The 16,981-nt window shown below is 32.8% G+C and overlaps 2 protein-coding genes across 3 annotated transcripts; both read right to left on the reverse strand.

Annotated features, from left to right (window-relative positions):
• Window positions 1-6: 6 nt before the first annotated feature.
• LOC124444373 (WD repeat-containing protein 76-like) lies at window positions 7-8,903 on the reverse strand. Of its 2 annotated transcripts, XM_046994971.1 has the most exons (17): window positions 8,249-8,650; window positions 6,619-6,733; window positions 5,972-6,100; window positions 5,778-5,891; window positions 5,277-5,323; window positions 4,820-4,940; window positions 3,789-3,896; window positions 3,558-3,601; window positions 3,291-3,444; window positions 2,895-3,053; window positions 2,686-2,804; window positions 2,015-2,113; window positions 1,629-1,778; window positions 1,395-1,445; window positions 1,085-1,187; window positions 387-535; window positions 7-22 (listed from the first exon to the last, which is right to left on the reverse strand). In XM_046994971.1, coding segments are annotated over exons 2-17 (1,650 nt in total). In that variant the 5' UTR covers window positions 6,721-6,733; window positions 8,249-8,650; the 3' UTR covers window positions 7-21. The 2 variants fall into 2 exon arrangements, with proteins under 2 accessions (XP_046850927.1, XP_046850926.1); XM_046994970.1 differs by lacking the exon at window positions 7-22 and having other exon boundaries at window positions 95-535; window positions 8,249-8,903.
• A 746-nt stretch (window positions 8,904-9,649) lies between these two features.
• LOC124444366 lies at window positions 9,650-16,981 on the reverse strand. Its single transcript, XM_046994962.1, has 32 exons — window positions 16,912-16,981; window positions 16,702-16,787; window positions 16,562-16,621; window positions 16,220-16,280; window positions 16,085-16,137; window positions 15,918-15,991; window positions 15,715-15,784; window positions 15,568-15,654; window positions 15,428-15,487; window positions 15,274-15,334; window positions 15,129-15,181; window positions 14,980-15,053; window positions 14,826-14,895; window positions 14,553-14,645; window positions 14,382-14,444; window positions 14,240-14,300; window positions 14,062-14,114; window positions 13,850-13,923; window positions 13,696-13,765; window positions 13,360-13,446; window positions 13,173-13,229; window positions 12,817-12,877; window positions 12,614-12,740; window positions 12,466-12,535; window positions 12,185-12,271; window positions 11,989-12,048; window positions 11,751-11,811; window positions 11,550-11,602; window positions 10,980-11,053; window positions 10,747-10,816; window positions 10,117-10,203; window positions 9,650-9,851 (listed from the first exon to the last, which is right to left on the reverse strand). The coding sequence occupies exons 2-32, from the start codon at window positions 16,757-16,759 to the stop codon at window positions 9,787-9,789; spliced, it is 2,154 nt and encodes a 717-aa protein (XP_046850918.1). The 5' UTR covers window positions 16,760-16,787; window positions 16,912-16,981; the 3' UTR covers window positions 9,650-9,786.

Consider the following 16,981-nt stretch of genomic DNA (forward strand, 5'->3'; position numbering starts at 1 on the left):
CCGTTAACGATCAGTTAACAATCTGCAAACGATACAGTTAAAATCGGCTTACAATACAAAGTAATTTACTTTGTCTATAACAAACACTCGAACATTACTATGAACTTTGCAATTCAGATAACACTTTCCCAAAAGAATCTGTTTTCATTTATTTTGTAGCTACATTGTAGCTGTTTATCAAGAGTGGCACCTTTGTGCCCCACTATCTCGGCATATCACTGCATGCCGTATCGTTAAGGAGAAATTCAACATCTTTGAAAGTAATCATAATTTCGAAAAAAACGGTTTAGAAACCCATCCATCCTACTAACTATACATAAAAAAAAGAAAAAAATCTCCCTGAGTAATAAGGGATGAAATAAAACAAGTATTATTTTTAATCTGACCATATATAAATTTTGCCACTAGAATTTCCAGCGCCAAGAATGCTCCTTGTCGGATGAAAAACATTTATCGATGTGATTGTGGTGAAGTTTGGATCAAACTTTTCCAACAGTGGGGACGTTTCCATTTGTTCCACATGATAAAATTGAATCTACAAATAGAAAAACATGCATATCTGTTTATAAAGTGAATGGTTTGAACTCGGAAGTATCGTTACATGTTTGTGGATGTAGATAGTCAAGGTTAGTAGAACTACCGCTAGGATTGTCGAAGCGTCAGTCAACATCAACACCAACAGTCCTTCTCAGGACTATACAAACCTGGACGATCTACATCCACAAACATATGACATATGTTTATCTTATGAAAATTACATCACAATAAAAAAATATTGGGAATTCATAGTTTGACGACTGACTGCATTACGAACGTGTTTACTATAGCCAAACATCAAAGTATAGCGGTTTAAAGAAGTAGGTGAACGAGGCATAACGAGCACTGAAAAAGATCTGTTATTTAAAGAAAAAGACGACGTGTTTGCTATAGAAAGCAGTTTTGACGTTTAAAGTCGGTGAAAGAGGAGCAATGAGAACTTGAAGAAAAAAAACGGACTGTTCGCGGATAAATTATTATTTTCAGCATTTTGGTTTTATTAACATTGACAAGGTATTCAATTAGGATATTTTTAATTTACACTTACGCGTCGACTATATAAAAGACTACCAATAACAAATCCACGACCTCTGCGTGGATCCCACGAAGCTTTAAAAGGCGTCAACCAACGATTCGTGTGATTGTAATGTCTAAAATTTGAACAATAATCATTCTTAAACATTATTGTTGGCATTTCTATCAAAGTCGTATACAATACGTTTTCTGTCAATACTTTAAGAGTAGAACGGCTTTATTTGTCATTTTAAAAGTTTTCCTGTTATATGTTAACAATAGACTCTCCAGTTGAACATTCATTATTTTAATTAATCAACAAAAAAGTAACTTCATGATCTTACTGAAAATTTCGTTTCATTTCAAGTTTCCATGAGGATGTAACTTCCAACACTCTAAATGATGTAAAAATAATATTATTTATTACAAAATTCTACTGAGATCAAACTGTTAAAGCTGGGTTTTAATGCATTCTTCACATACATTTTTCTGTAGATTTTAAGAATTGTGAAGCGCAATAATAAAAAATCTGAAAACAACTTCACAATAAACAATTGACGAATTTAATATAAACATACTTAACAGTATCATCCCAACACGTTGTCAAAATGTACTTTCCATCACCTGGAGAAAAATAAGATGACGATATGGAACGACTGTGCTTTTCAAATGTGTCCAAACTTGATTTGATCCCTTTGAGATTTCGTAAATCCCATAATGCAACAGTCCTGTTAACAAACAAAATGAAAATGTACCTTAACACTATTTCGTTAGCATTGTCAATAGTTAACAGTATAAAAAGGAAATGTTCCGAAGACGCAATGAATTGTTTCCACAATTTTAGACAACGAAGATGCTAAATATGAAGTCTTCAAACTACGTCAATGTACGGCTAGGTAAGTAAGGTAATATATAAACATGGCAAGAACTCTATAATTTTGCTTGAGGAAGATTAGTTACTTACGCATCGCTCGACGAAGTGCAGAAGAGATATTCGTTTGAACTGCTTGAATCGATGCACTTGACATTTTTGCCGTGACAAACATGAGTTTTCACTTCGTTCCTGTCAAGAAAAAGCAGTTCTTATGTTTATAATCCCATGCTTTATTTAAGAAATAAAAGATGTTTACTGTGTTAAGTGTGTTTGCACAGGCTTATGCGAACATAGGAGACCTTTAGGAGAACTCGAGAGCAGATCAGTGCAAGCCCAAGATCGAAGGTCGAGGGTTGCACAAGCTCGAGAGTTCTCAAAAACGTCTCCGAGGTCTGCATAAGCCTGTGCAAACACGAAAAACATCTTTTATTTCTTTTATAAAATAAAATTTATGCGAAGAAGACAAACATTTTAATTTTTCCTGTAAAATGTATTCATGATCGATTTGTAAATTCCCTTTAGCTGATTGATTGCTTTGATTGATTTGATTGGTTGAGCTCAAATGTGTTTTGCACAAGCTAATGTAAACACGGCTCTAGACCAATCACTGCACGCGTTTTATTGTTTTCATTTAATAATGCAATTTCTCTTATCCATGCAAGTTCAAATTTACAAAAAAATCTTCTCACGACACAGACATGCGTGACTACTGAGAATTGAACTTATCTAACATCAAAAAAGAAAGCTAAGGTTAACTGTACTTTGTTTCTCTAGTATCCAAAACTCCCACATAGCCAGCGTCGTGCGCCAATAAAAAAATATCCCGCGAGTTGAGAGGACACGAAAAACTGTTAATCACGTGATCATCTGTTGCATAAATCTACATAACGAATTCAATTACGCGTTGAATGCGTTAGTGGATAAAATTCCTGATATTGAAGTGCACCAAATATCGTGTGTTCAAACTTACTTCTTCAAAAGTACAACCATTGAAGTCTGCTCGTCTCAAAGATCCATCGACACTCGAAGAAAAAAGACTGTTGTTTCTGAATGGATGAAAATATACTTGTCGAACGTTACCAGCGTGTGGTCGATACATGATGACGTCATCATCTTCCTTGCTTGCGTCCTAAATGAAAAAGAAGACTTTACTTTGTAATAACATGTCAAGGTCCAATAAATGGATAAGTTTTGATGTTTCCAGCCAATGTTGAACATACACAAGACGATAATATGAAGAAAGTTCTCAATGGGACAAACTATTATCAGAGACAAGTATTTGTCTAGAAAAAAACACGTATTTTTTTACTACTGAAGGCATATAAATGGAGAGCAAAGCAACACAAACCAAATCAAAGAGTCTTACCACATTCCAAATGCCAATGTTTCCAGCATTGTCACCAGCCGCTACAATCGTTTTATCACAACATGGATGAAACGCCATCGTCGTTATTCTTTTTGGAACAACTTTTCGTATTCGATCAGACGTCAAAGAAAATTTTGATATTCTCTGCTTGTAACTACACCAATCAAGTAATATCAAGCATTAAAAGTTGACATCGTGAAAGGTAGTCGAAAATCAATAATCATCATAGCTTTACGCGTGCCACTGTTAAAAATTGTGTGTCAGTACCTTTGTGAGGAAGATGCTTCAACTGGAACAACGCTCGTCGCCATCTGCAAGAACGTTAACGCGAATCAAACAGTTGCAGCAAGATTGCATAACTCCGTGTTATTAATAAAATTGTTTTGTTTAGTCATCAAATAATGCAATGCTCTAAATAGCAACATTAGCACTATCTATCAATAGCAACATTGTGCACCATCACTTGGCGCACAATGATGTTATTTCAACAATACCAACCTTAGTTTCGTTGGAAAGCAATTCTAAGGAATTCATGAATTTCTTATTTGCATCGTCTCCAACATCGTTTATTGGGTTTGCATCGACAGGACCCTTTATCCTTTCTTCCTTTTAAATTTAGAAACATAAAACACTTTACTTCAAAATGATATTTAATAACAATTAAGACGTTAAAAAGACAAAACAAAAGAAACAAGTGATCTAAGGATAGTGCATAGTTTCAGAAAATTAAATACTGCTTTTAGTCTAGTAATTTCAATCAACCATATAAAATATTTTAAAATTTCTTTTATTTCTTCATTTAATTTTAATTCATGTTTCATTGCATGAACAATCATTGACTTTATGGCCAATAAAAACATTTTCAATAAAACCCATGACAAACTACAGTCTAAATAACCAGTTGTTTTCTTGTTGTGCACGTTTTACATGAAAGCAGTTTCCTTTTTGTCCATGAAGTAATGTTTATGGTTGTGTATTGCCTACTTTGTTTTTACACATGATGGGAGGACGGCAGGGCCATTACTGCCATTGCTGTAATGAGTTTGAAAATCCATTTGCTTAAACCAGCCAATAATATATGGCAGAGAACTTGCGTAGTCAACTTGAGCGACTGATGGAGGTCAAATCCAAGGGCCGCAGAACATTGATACTGAGGGGGGGCTATTATTCACATATGCATGTTTTACAATGAAATCACTTGTGTTTACGGATGATACTAAATGAATATAAGAATATAGCCCTCCCCCCCCCCAATTATCAATGTTCTGTAAAAATCATCTACATCTGCCACTGTAAAAATCGTCTACATCTCCTTGCACTAGCTTGCTGAATCACATTTATCAAAAAGTAAATTATTCTCACAAGTCACATAAATTGCATTACACCCTCCCTGTCCCATATGAAGTTTAAACCATGTATGATTTTATTTAATTTTAGCAGCTCATTAAAAAATTGCACTAAAATAGAAAGTGGGAGATCAAGGCTATCTAAGATGTATGGAAGCAAAAGAAATGCATGCATTGCCTTACAACAGCTGGATAAATTCTTAAGTCTGGCAGAGTAATCATTTCAAATTGATTCGAGGCTCGTTCTTTACTGATCCTGGGGGAACGCCGTACTGGTTCCACAACCTTTTTCTTCATAACGGGCCTGAAAGTAAGATAAAAACAAATATAAATAACTATATCACTGTCAATGATGTTGAAATAAATAACAAAATTGATGTATTTAAAACTGTAAAGTAATAAAATCCTTGGGATACACATGTAAAATAATGGACATAAGCAATCATTACATATAATCTGACAATACATAACACAGGTTAGATGGTGCTCTCACAATATTTTCCAGTGAGTCAAATTCAGATTTAAATATGATACAGTTACCAGAAAAATCTTGATGAAAATATATATAAAACAATCATATATAATCAATGCGCAAGGGCAACAGCCAAAAAAAGAGGTGCACCCAAGAAAACAACATTACCTCTTTAACTTTGTTGGCTGTTTACGAGCCCTCAGATGGCTGATTTCCTAAAACATATCATTTATGCACCATAAAGTTAAGTTAAGTGGCGGTATTAAGAGCATTCATTTTATCTGTAAGTTCTAGATAAGTCCGAAACAGCTACATATGGAGAACAATGTCTAGTCACATAGTACTTTTCAACACTTGGAGATAACTAGGAATGATGTCATGTAAAAATAGTAAATGAAAACAATTTTACTTTCCATCAACCCTTTAAAACTACTACATATTTATGCAGTAGATAGCCCATGTTACAATGTAATTCAAATATATCTTATTCTGGATACTGCAAAGAACAACATTTCAGGCTATATTGGTTGGAAATATTTTCACACTATATTTAATGTTGCTAAAATGATGTTCCATCCATCAAGACCCTTTCCTTTTAGAACTCCCATTCTCCTTATAAAAACATGAACTATAATCCACCAAAAGTACTACCACAGAGTTACAACTGACCTCGTTAATTTTCAATGAATCCAATAACTCTTTGTTCTTTCTAATGTTGGCAAGTCTCTGTTTCTCGTACTCTGACATTTCATGCACGTCATTGTCGTCAGATTGATCCTCACTCTGCAAAGTCATAAAATGGAACAGAGTGAAAAACCTGATACATCATTGGTGTTGTCTTTTATCAAAAAACTTTTGTTTACACTGCTTGAACTTTCACAACTTTCTTCATATTGAGTGTTATCATTGTCTTCATTACTCAATTTCATCTGAGTTGATTTTTTGGGTTCAGCATAGTTCACTTCAAGCTTCAATAACTTCCTTTGTTGTAGCTGAAAGAGACACCCTAATTTGATGCACTGATATTTTGCACGAATATATAAGTTATATAGTTGAGGATTTTAATTCTAAATCCTACACGACAGAGCAGAGAACCCCAAGCCAAAATTAATCAAAATTTTATAACATAAGGTTGAAAGGGAGGTTCAATTTAGAAGATACAAATTCCTTGGCTTATTAAATGTTATCTTTCGTAGAAACTATTATAAATGTTTAGATAAGCCCTTTTTTCCACGAATCCCATGGATGCTTTCGTTCAAGACGAGAGAGTTATATTGTGTAAGGGTCGAGGCTCTCGTTCATTACGAGAGAGTTTTGGGAAAGTTATTGTAAATTTCTTTTTACATTGAAATACTTTCATAATTCAATTTAGAAAGTAACTTCTCCTCTCGAGTAATTTTGCGATTAAACAGCACAATTTTCGGATTCAAAGGAATTCTTTCATCGCATAAAGACAGCCGTACAATTTACTACGTACAATCTCTTTAAACGACGTATGTAATAAAGTTACCTTGACAACTGAAGCAAACCCTTCTTTTTCCAAGTATTCACAACATCTCAAATTCATTCCGTATTCTTGAATTTCTCGCAGCGTAGCCGAAAGATTTTTCATGACTTTTCAACGTCTATCCACGAAAAAAAGTGTGAGAAACTAACAAATGCTGATTTAGCAACAAAATCCGCAGCGCAAGAGCAAACGTCAAGACGTTTTGAAAGGATTGGAGCAGAGAGCTTATTTCTACAAAGCTGGAATACAGCTCTAAAGCAAAACAGTGGATGGCCACAGGAAAACACAGTTTCCACACAAGCGCTCAACTATGACGTGAATGCAAAGGTTTATAGATGCAGTCATATTATTTTGGTCACTCTTTCAGAACAATGCGATTTGAAGTTGAATCTTTAGCGTTCGGAGCTTCTACACCATTTCCACAAGAAAAAAAGGGAAAAAACAGCACTGAACACTTTTCCGAGCAGTATTACGTATGTCAAACATTAAAAATGTGCTCAAATTATCATTGTGTCTGATCAACTGCAGAGCAACGGTCATATAGTGCATACATGAAGTATCTCCTTTGAAGTAACAATTCCTCTCATTATAGTTATAATTGAATTAAAGATAGCTGAAAATTTGTAGTATTTTTACTCAAGAAAACATTGTATAAATCAATACACAATGATTTAGTTAACTTATAAACATGCCTCTGGTAAAGAATTTAACATTTGCACGTTCAAAGAACAACAAAGTCACCCACATCCTCCCTTGCCTGGGACCATTTTTGGAAGCTATTTAAGTCAACAAGTTCTCACCTCACAAACCTAAGCAGTAGAGTGTGCAAGGTATTCATGGATTTGGTAATGCATAAAAAATATGTCAGTGGTCAACAAAAAAACATGCATACCGAAAATTTATTTAAGCCCAAATTAATACTCTTGCTTTATTTTGTCACATGATGAAGTTAATTCAAACTGAGCAGTTTTGAAAGTTTTATGACGTTAAATTTAAATGGAACATTAATTTTCACAAGGTTTAACTAGTTTAAAGAACTTTAACATTGTGATTGCCTTGTATAAATTAATAATCAATGATATGTATAAAATTAAAGTGATAAAACACGGCCAAAGATTTGCCAAGCAGAAAACAAATTTTCATGATGAATACCACAGCCTAACATAAGATTATCAACAGAGCCACAACATAAAAATTAATAAGTAGAAGATTTTTTGATGATGTTTTTTTGTCTTTGACATTTTCATATTTACACGAGGCTTCAAATATAAGCAGATAATTATACACTTATAGGGCATTAACTTACTTTAACAAATTTTCTCTTCTTTTCCTATCTATTAATTTGTATACTTATTTATTTTAAGTGTAATGTCTTGTATCTCCTTCATCTTATCCTGTCATCCAAACTTTCTATCTTTATTTGTAATTTAATACCCTGTATATATATAATTTGAAGCCTTACCTAAATACATACCACTGTATCTGAAAATGTCTTAAGTTAAAGAAAAAACACCTTCATCAATAAAAATCCACTTATTATTTTTTAATAACCTTATGTTGGGCTGTGTAGCTAATATTCAACACAAATTAAAAAAGCATGCAGCTACAAAAAATTAACCAAACAAAGACTTACCATGATTCTTTAGAGTATTTTCAGTTATACCAATCTTAGAATATTGGACAGTCATATGAATGTTAGAACAAAGGACAGTTGTGCCAATTTTAGAAGATTTGACAGTCATGGTAAAGTTGGAACATGAGAATAGTTATACCAACGTCAAAATACAGGGAAGCTATACCAACGATGTAATACTGAGCTCTTACACCAATGTTAGAACATTGAACAGTTACACCAATGTTAGAACACAAGGCAGCTACACCAGCTTTAGAATACAGGACTGAACAGGACAGTTACACTTTCTTCGAAAGTCATACCAACGTCCAACCATAGGATACTGTGCAGTTATACCAATGTTATCATGTTCTGTCTTTCATGTCATGTCAAGAGGTCGTTGGCGATCCCATAAGAAATTTAGAATAAAGAAACCAAAAAGAAACATGTTTATTCACAGAAATTGATTATGATGAAAATATCACGGAGTTTTTTGCTTACGCGACTTTAATTTCGCGCATTTTTCATAATTCGCGAGAGAATCGAGAAATTTAAGTCGCGTTAAATAACATGAAAAATGAAAACGCGGTCAACAACTGTGCCATTCCAACTCCACTCGTGCCAAGCAATTTTTAAATAAACATAGTGATTTTAAAATCGTGCGTAGTGTGCTTAATGTCTAACTTTTTGCGTTTTTTTTCTTTCTCCGTTTACATGTACTTTTTTCTCTATCTTTATGTCTACCTTTATGTCCACCTTTATGTCTACCTTTATGTCTACCTTTATGTCTACCTTTATGTCTACCTTTATGTCTACCTTTATGTCCACCTTTATGTCTACCTTTATGTCTACCTTTGTGCCTACCTTTATGTCTACCTTTATGTCACCTTTATGTCTACCTTTTGTCTACCTTTATGTCTACCTTTATGTCTACCTTATTTATGTCTACCTTTATGTCTACCTTTATGTCTATTTTGTCCTTTATGTCTACCTTTGTTACCTTTATGTCTACCATAACCTTTATGTTACCTTTATGTCTACCTTTATGTACCTTTATGTCTACCTTTATGTCCTTTATGTCTATTTATGTATGTCCCTTCATTTATGTCTTTATGTCTACCTTTATGTTCAACCTTTATGTCTACCTTTATGTCTACCTTTATGTCTACCTTTATGTCTACCTTTATGTCTACCTTTATGTCTACCTTTATGTCTACCTTTATGTCTACCTTTATGTCTACCTTTATGTCTACCTTTATGTCTACCTTTATGTCTACCTTTATGTCTACCTTTATGTCTACCTTTATGTCTACCTTTATGTCTACCTTTATGTCTACCTTTATGTCTACCTTTAGGTCATCCGACAAGATCAAAGAAAGCCGCCTAAATTACATAGATTTGAAATAAAGTTGGAAACAAGAATAAAAATACGAAAAACGTATTGATAAATGTACTTGATAACACAAATGGCTGTTCACACGACTATAAATATCCAAACGAATATAAATGTTAATAAAATTATCGGTCCGTCTGAACAAGGAACCGTGATTGCTTGTTAATTAAAGTTCGTCTCGTTGCAATTTCATCTTGAATTTGTCCAGTGCTTTTTCCATCGACTGAATAACTAGAATTAGCAACAAAAAAGTCAGCATTCAAAAAAGGTAGAGTGGACTTTTTTGCAAAACAACATTGAGAGGGAGCAAGAGCTGAATTATTTGGAAACCATGCTTTCTTGAAATTTGTGGGAAAAAATTAAAATGACATTTGCGTTTTTAAATAAGAAAAATGCTTTGTTAGATCGTCCAACATAGCGGCCGTGACGTACTTCCACACCAAGAATTTTACAAAGGCAGGAATTTAAAAGATGTAAAATCAATAAAAGAACTCACGTGTTACGGCATCCCAATAGTAATATTTATTTTCCTTATACATGCTTTCCGTGTTGTAAATGTCTGTCCTGATTTCACCAGATGGATCTATTTGTTGAAAATTTCGAAAATTTTGTTAAAGTACACACAAATCCTTACCAAAGTGTCAATTTTGTAATGCATATATAGTCACAAAGAAAAAACTTTTAGAGTAAAACTCTAAACAAAGAGTAAAAATTATTTTTTTATAGGAAATAAAGGCAACAAAAGGCGTGCGCTGATTGGTTTATTGTTGTGTTTTCATTGGCTTTTGCAAACGGATCCGAGGTCAGTTTATTACATTAACCAATGAAAATTTTCAAAACAATCATGAATTCATGTTAAAGGAAAAATTCAAATATTTGTTTTAAATTTAGCTGTTTTGCATTATTATTACTTTATAAAAGAAACAAAAAATGTTTTTCGTGTTTGCGCAGACTTATGAAAACCTAGGAGACGTTTGTGAGAACTCTTCAGCACGTGTAACTCTCGACCTTGGATATTTGGTTTGCACTGATCAGCTGTCGAGTTCTCCCAAAGGTCTCTCCCAAACATCTTTTCATCCCTTTCTTAATTGAATTGTCAAAATCGAGAAGATTTGAGATAACCTACCGATGAAAAATATCCGTGGTATGTATGATCCATTGATATCAAACTTCTCGTCGATGTATTCTTCTTCGCCCTTTTCAATAAAATAAATAAAATTGTTACCACGACTTACATCTACCAGCTTCTCTTCCTCATCTATTACAACATAACATTTTCTTTATAACCAATGGAGTCATGACAGAAAATATTTAACTGACAAAAAAAGGAACTGAATCACTGTTGAAGGATAAAATTACCTCTACATTGACCATGATGAATTTTTCACTCAATTCTGCAAACTTTTCTGATGAGGACAATTTCTTTTTCAATGCTTTGCAAAAGAAGATAAAACAAAAACCAAGAGTTAAAAATCTAAGAAAAATGAATGTAGGTGAATATATAATTTTTACAGAGTCGTCTAACAATTTCTAAGCATCCATATCAGTGAAGTAGCTTGCTGCAAATTTAAATCTGCATGAAAATTTTTCTGTTTCCTCACTTCGTGAGTAAAAACAATAAATTTCTAAATAAATAAACAATGATACTTTAAAATTTGTACAGCACGACCTAAATTTGCGGGCTCGCTTCGCTACTGATCGATGTCAAAGATTTACGAATTGCTGTAGTGACATAAAAAACATAATTCAGTTGGTCAATGTTATCATCACAAACGTATTCACACAATCCTGTGATGCGTATTGTATTCATTTATAGGGGAATACTAAACTTTAAAGATGAATAACAATGATATCATTTGCCAATATATGAAACCGACTTTTGAAGCAACTTCACAACGCAAAAACTATAAATAACAGAATCTTAGCTACCTTTGCAAGCTTTACACCACGGCTTGTGAATGATCAGCAACATTAGCATATCCCTAGAGTACACAGAAACATCTCTGTTAAATATCGTTTGTTGGGTTGCATGAGTCATACAAACATAGAAAACATAAAGTATTTGTTCATTATATTTTACATGAAATATTTCTAAGTGAATACAAATTGACATTTAAAAGATTTCTTAACCTTTTCTTTGAGAGATCAACCCCATCTTTATAGCTCACCCAGTTCACGTTTTTGCCAAAACCTGATTTATTGGTAAAAGCAATATTTGATTTTAGTTTAAACAAAAGATATTGAAATCTTTCCACTTCCATAAGAAAACTATACTAAATTTGACAAACCTAAATATACTTATGTCTAAATCGAGAGGAAGTGATCGGGAATTTATCTCAACGCTTATTTATAACAAAAATCCACCTACCATTGTCAAACGATTTTTCATTACCAAATCGCAGCAGTGCATCGTTCATAAGACGTATGACTAACAGAACGAAAATTTAATTTGTAAACACACACATTCTCTAAAGGATAGAGTAGGACAATTGTAGGATCTAAGAGATCACTGATCATGTTGATTTCTCAATCACGATAAATTATGTGATATAAGATCTACTCACTTGAAAGCTCGTTGCCATAAGAAAATTTATACTCAACATAATCTGGTTCCATATTATGAAGATCTTGTTGAACTTTTCCAGTGGGATCTGAGAATGCATGATTTGTACAAAATACAACATTTTCCAACTGTAAACTATTGGATTGATTTTATGCATTATAGAGATTGGCATTATATAAAATAATAGTTTGTGTGTATTTAAATTTCCATTTTCAAGTCAGAAACCACTTCATAACAAATGACTACGGAACTTGTCACTACAAATATTGTGCAACCACATACCTAAAATAAATAACCTTGGAAAATATCTTCCATCAACATCAAACTGATCGTCCTCTGGTTCTTCTTCATCCTTTTGGGGATAAAAACAATCACGTAGACTGCTTTTGTATACGAGAAAATGAAGGATAGATAAATGGCCTTTCTTTACCTGTAGGTTCACCATGACAAAATCCTGGGCATATATAGGAAGCTCTTTCGATTGATTGAAGACATTTTTTAAGTATTCACACGCAGGACAAGACGATTGGTGAATTATGAGAAATATTGGCTTTTGCCTAAGTAAAAATAATACTGCATTGTAATAAAAGATAGGATAAAGTTTTGACAGTTTTTCATAGGAGAAAGACATACGAAATTGAAGCTTCACTAAGAGCATTTTCCATATTAAGCCATTCATACTCCATTCCAAAACCTAATAAGAACAATTTAGATAGTACAGTCATGATAGTGTACGTCATAGTACAGTCATGACAGTGTACCTCATAGTACAGTAATGATAGTGTACATCGTAGTACAGTCATGATAGTGATACAGGCATGACAGTGCACATCGTAGTACAGTCATGAAAGTGTACATCGTAGTACAGTAATTATAGTGTACATTGTAGTACAGTCATGATAGTGTACATCGTAGTACAGTCATGATAGTGACACATTCATCATAGTTATACCAGTCATCATAGTGATACAGTCATGATGTCACTGTACCTCTTTCCAATGAAGGTGAAGGCAATTTAATAACGACCTTTTTCATAGAAGCAACAACTGAAATTTAACATAGCGTTAGTATGATGAATTATAACTATTTATAAAATCTATTTATCTAGATAATGTATAACTACAAACATGTAACGATGCTCTCGATAAGAACTACTTTTGCGAACTCTTATTTTACCTTCTATTCCATGTTGATAGAAATATTTTGCTTTCTTATCACGTCTGTTCTCGTTGATCACCTCTATATCTACATTGCCTCGAGAATCTATGAAACAATAACAAAAGGCAGGGAGATCATTAATGTCGCCGAGTTGTTAGATTTTCTTGTAGTTATAAAAATGAAAAGATAAGAAAAACAGTTTTGCATGATACAAGGGAAATCATAAAAACTTCTCATATGCAAGAGATTGCCTAGTGGAGAAACGTTGGGACAAAGTGTGGTACATTTCAGGTACTCAACAAAAAATTATAATATGTGTGTATTGTAAAAAAACCTTCCCATCAAAATGCTTACCTATAAAGAGTATTCTTGGCACGTACGTTCCATCTATGTTGTACTTCTCATCACTTGGAATTTCATCGTCCTTTAAGTAAGAAAGTAAAAAAATAAAGAAGGGCAGAGATGCTACTTAGTAATAAACAATTAAAATAATAAAAATTTAAAATACCTCAAGATTGACCATGACAAAATATTTGCTGATTTCTGCAATGTTCAAATACATTGCAAATTCTTCCTTTAAATCTAGAAAAATATTTTACATCTTGTCACCATCGGAGTAAGACTATAACATTTGCTTTTGTGACATTTCCCTGTGACATTTTGTTGTTTTTTAATGAAAAAACTTAAATCAATTTTTCATCTTTAGGATTACTCACGTACCTCTGCTGAACTGACACCAACTTCGATGAAAAATCATCATGATTGGCTTGTTGCTAATAAGATATGTGTGCACATGTATTACAAATTTGGGTGAAAGGTTTTTTCCATTGATAACACAGAGATATGTTTCATTAAAAGAAAACTAAGTTCTGAAAACATACATAGTTTAAGAACTTACAATTCCTCAGCAATGCCATAGCTGTCATTCAACGATGTCCATTCAATCTTTCCTCCAAAACCTGTGTATTTTTCAGAACGATATGAATGAAACAACAAATACCATCTAACTGATTAATGAAGAGAAAAACAGGATCTTTCACCTTTCGTTCGATCATTTTCAACGGTTTCTTGTCTTTTCAAAACTTTTTTCATAGTTGTAACAACTAAAACAGTTTACATGCGTGAATATCAAGTCATAACATAAGCCATATGTATTACTCATGTTAACAGACAAAAGAATGAGGAGATGGAAACATATTATATATGTGTACCTTGCTCAGCATTTCCATATGAATAAACGAAGTCATCCTTATATTCAGGGCTTTCGTTGTAAAACTCTTCCATTATTTTTCCATTTCGAGGATCTGTTGTAAAAAGAAGAAGATTGAGTCGTTTGCAATAATAGAAAGAAACCAAAGGTTTGTGTGCTCACAAAGTACATTTGAAAACTAGGTTCTAATTCAAAAATTGGCAATACAGTTATGGACTCACAGACATTATAGTATCAATAAAGAAAATTTCAATGAGTAGAAAATTTTACCTACCAAAGAAGTATAGGCGTGGAACATAAGCACCATCAACATCAAAATCATCTCCCAACTTTTCTTCATCATCCTTTATTTAAGAAATTGCAATAACCTAGCATCCACAACTAAAAAATATCCTGTTCATGTCCGTGTGAATGTAATTATAACATACCTCGACATTCACCATAACAAATTTGGAACTAAGTTCAAGAATTTTCTTCGACTTGGAAAAATAGGACTTTAGGACTAAAACAACAGAAATAGCTTCATGAAAGCAATCCAACGTCAACATAACTCAAATCATTAATTGAATTCACTCACTTTTGCAAGCTTTACACCAAGACTTGTGAATAACCAATAGCATCGGAATATTTCTTAAAAAAGAAAATATCTTCAGTTGAAAATATTGAAGTTTGACTCAGCAAATTTATGTTCTATATAAAAACCATCTTTTGTCATCGTTAACCTTTCTTTCGACAAAATCAATCCACTTTCCAAATTTTCCCACTTTATTTTCTCTCCCCATCCTACCAGAAAATGAATAGCTTAAAAAATATACTCATCTATCATTCTATCATTTCATAGGATAATATAATGCAAGAAAATCTATTTATTCACACCATTGTGCAATTTGGTGGATTTTTCCACTTTTTCAATAACAATCTTCATACTTCCAACAACTAAAACAAGAGATAAAAGTTAAACCATGTTTTCCTACCATAAACATGAAAAAAGAATGTTAGATAAGTATAACACCAACTCTCATCTGCTTCTCCATAATAATATTTCACGTGAGGATAAGCTGTTCCTTCATTCCATACTTCATCCATGACACGACCACTTGGTTCTGAGAACAAAAAAATCAATTTTGATTTAAAAAATAAAAAGAAAGATTCACAAAACTTACCGGCAAACAATATTCTTGGAATGTAAGCACCGTCGATTATAAATTTACTGTCTTTTGGTTCTTCATCATCCTATAAATTGAATTAAGTGAACTAAACATCAAAGTTTAGAGTTTTAAAGATTGAGAGTTACGATATATTTACAAAGTAGCAATATTTGTCTAGTTTTTACGATACAATACAAGAAAAAATACTATGACAGTACCTCAGTGTTAACCATGACAAAATGTTTGCTTAGATTCAGTATTTCATCAGATGCAGCAAATTTTGGTTTTAACTCTACGAAAAAAAACAACACAAGTATAACAACAAGTATTAAATTTTTTATATTTTGTTAGTCTTCTTGTTCAAGGTGATGTTACGTTAACTTACGTTTACAAGAACCACACCAAGTTTTATGAATGATAAGCATCATTGGTTTGCCACTATTTGTAAAACATATAAAGAAATATCATTGTGCTACTTCAGTCTTCAAGATAAATTATTCAACTACGTTTTTCATCGTACCTTTTTCTAGATTCCTCTACGCCGTCTTTAAATGTGAACCAGTTAAATTTTTCACCAAGTCCTGCGATTATATGTCGAAAAAGTCATTAAAGACTGTCAAAGTTAAATTGATAAGAAAAGTTACTTAAAATCTTGATGATTGATAAGATTTATTTTTACCAAAAATATGTTCTTAAATGAATTCCTAAAACTTAGCAAAGATAGTCAACTTGTTGAATTTAGAAGTGTCTACGATGTTTTATGAAATTATGAGACACTGATCAATCTTGGGTAAAAAGAAGAGACAATTTGTGGCACCTAATACCTCATCCTAAATTATAATAAAGAACAAGATACACTTACCTCTGTGAAGATTGTTGGAACTAAATTCCATTTTCATGACTTCCTTCATACTGCGTACAACTAATAACATTCATAACATTCAAATATGTAAAATAAATTGATGTAACCACACATCAATATTTTCTAAAAGAACTTCATACTGTTATCTGGTTCTCCATAATAGTATTTGGTGCGGGGAAGGATGTTCCTTTGCTCCATATATGATCCATCACTTTACCACTAGGTTCTGAAACACAGTAAACGTGAACTTACAGGAACAAGATAAGAGAAAATTTATCATCCTTTGTCTAAAGTATACTCCATCTAATTGTTGTTGTCATAATTTTATTCATCACAAGTGTTCAACATACCAACGAAATAAATTCTAGGAATATATGCACCATCAACAGCATATGCTTTATCTTTTGGTTCTTCGTCATC

Source organism: Xenia sp. Carnegie-2017, unplaced genomic scaffold, assembly GCF_021976095.1.
Source record: "Xenia sp. Carnegie-2017 unplaced genomic scaffold, XeniaSp_v1 HiC_scaffold_21, whole genome shotgun sequence".
Taxonomy (NCBI): domain Eukaryota; kingdom Metazoa; phylum Cnidaria; class Anthozoa; order Malacalcyonacea; family Xeniidae; genus Xenia; species Xenia sp. Carnegie-2017.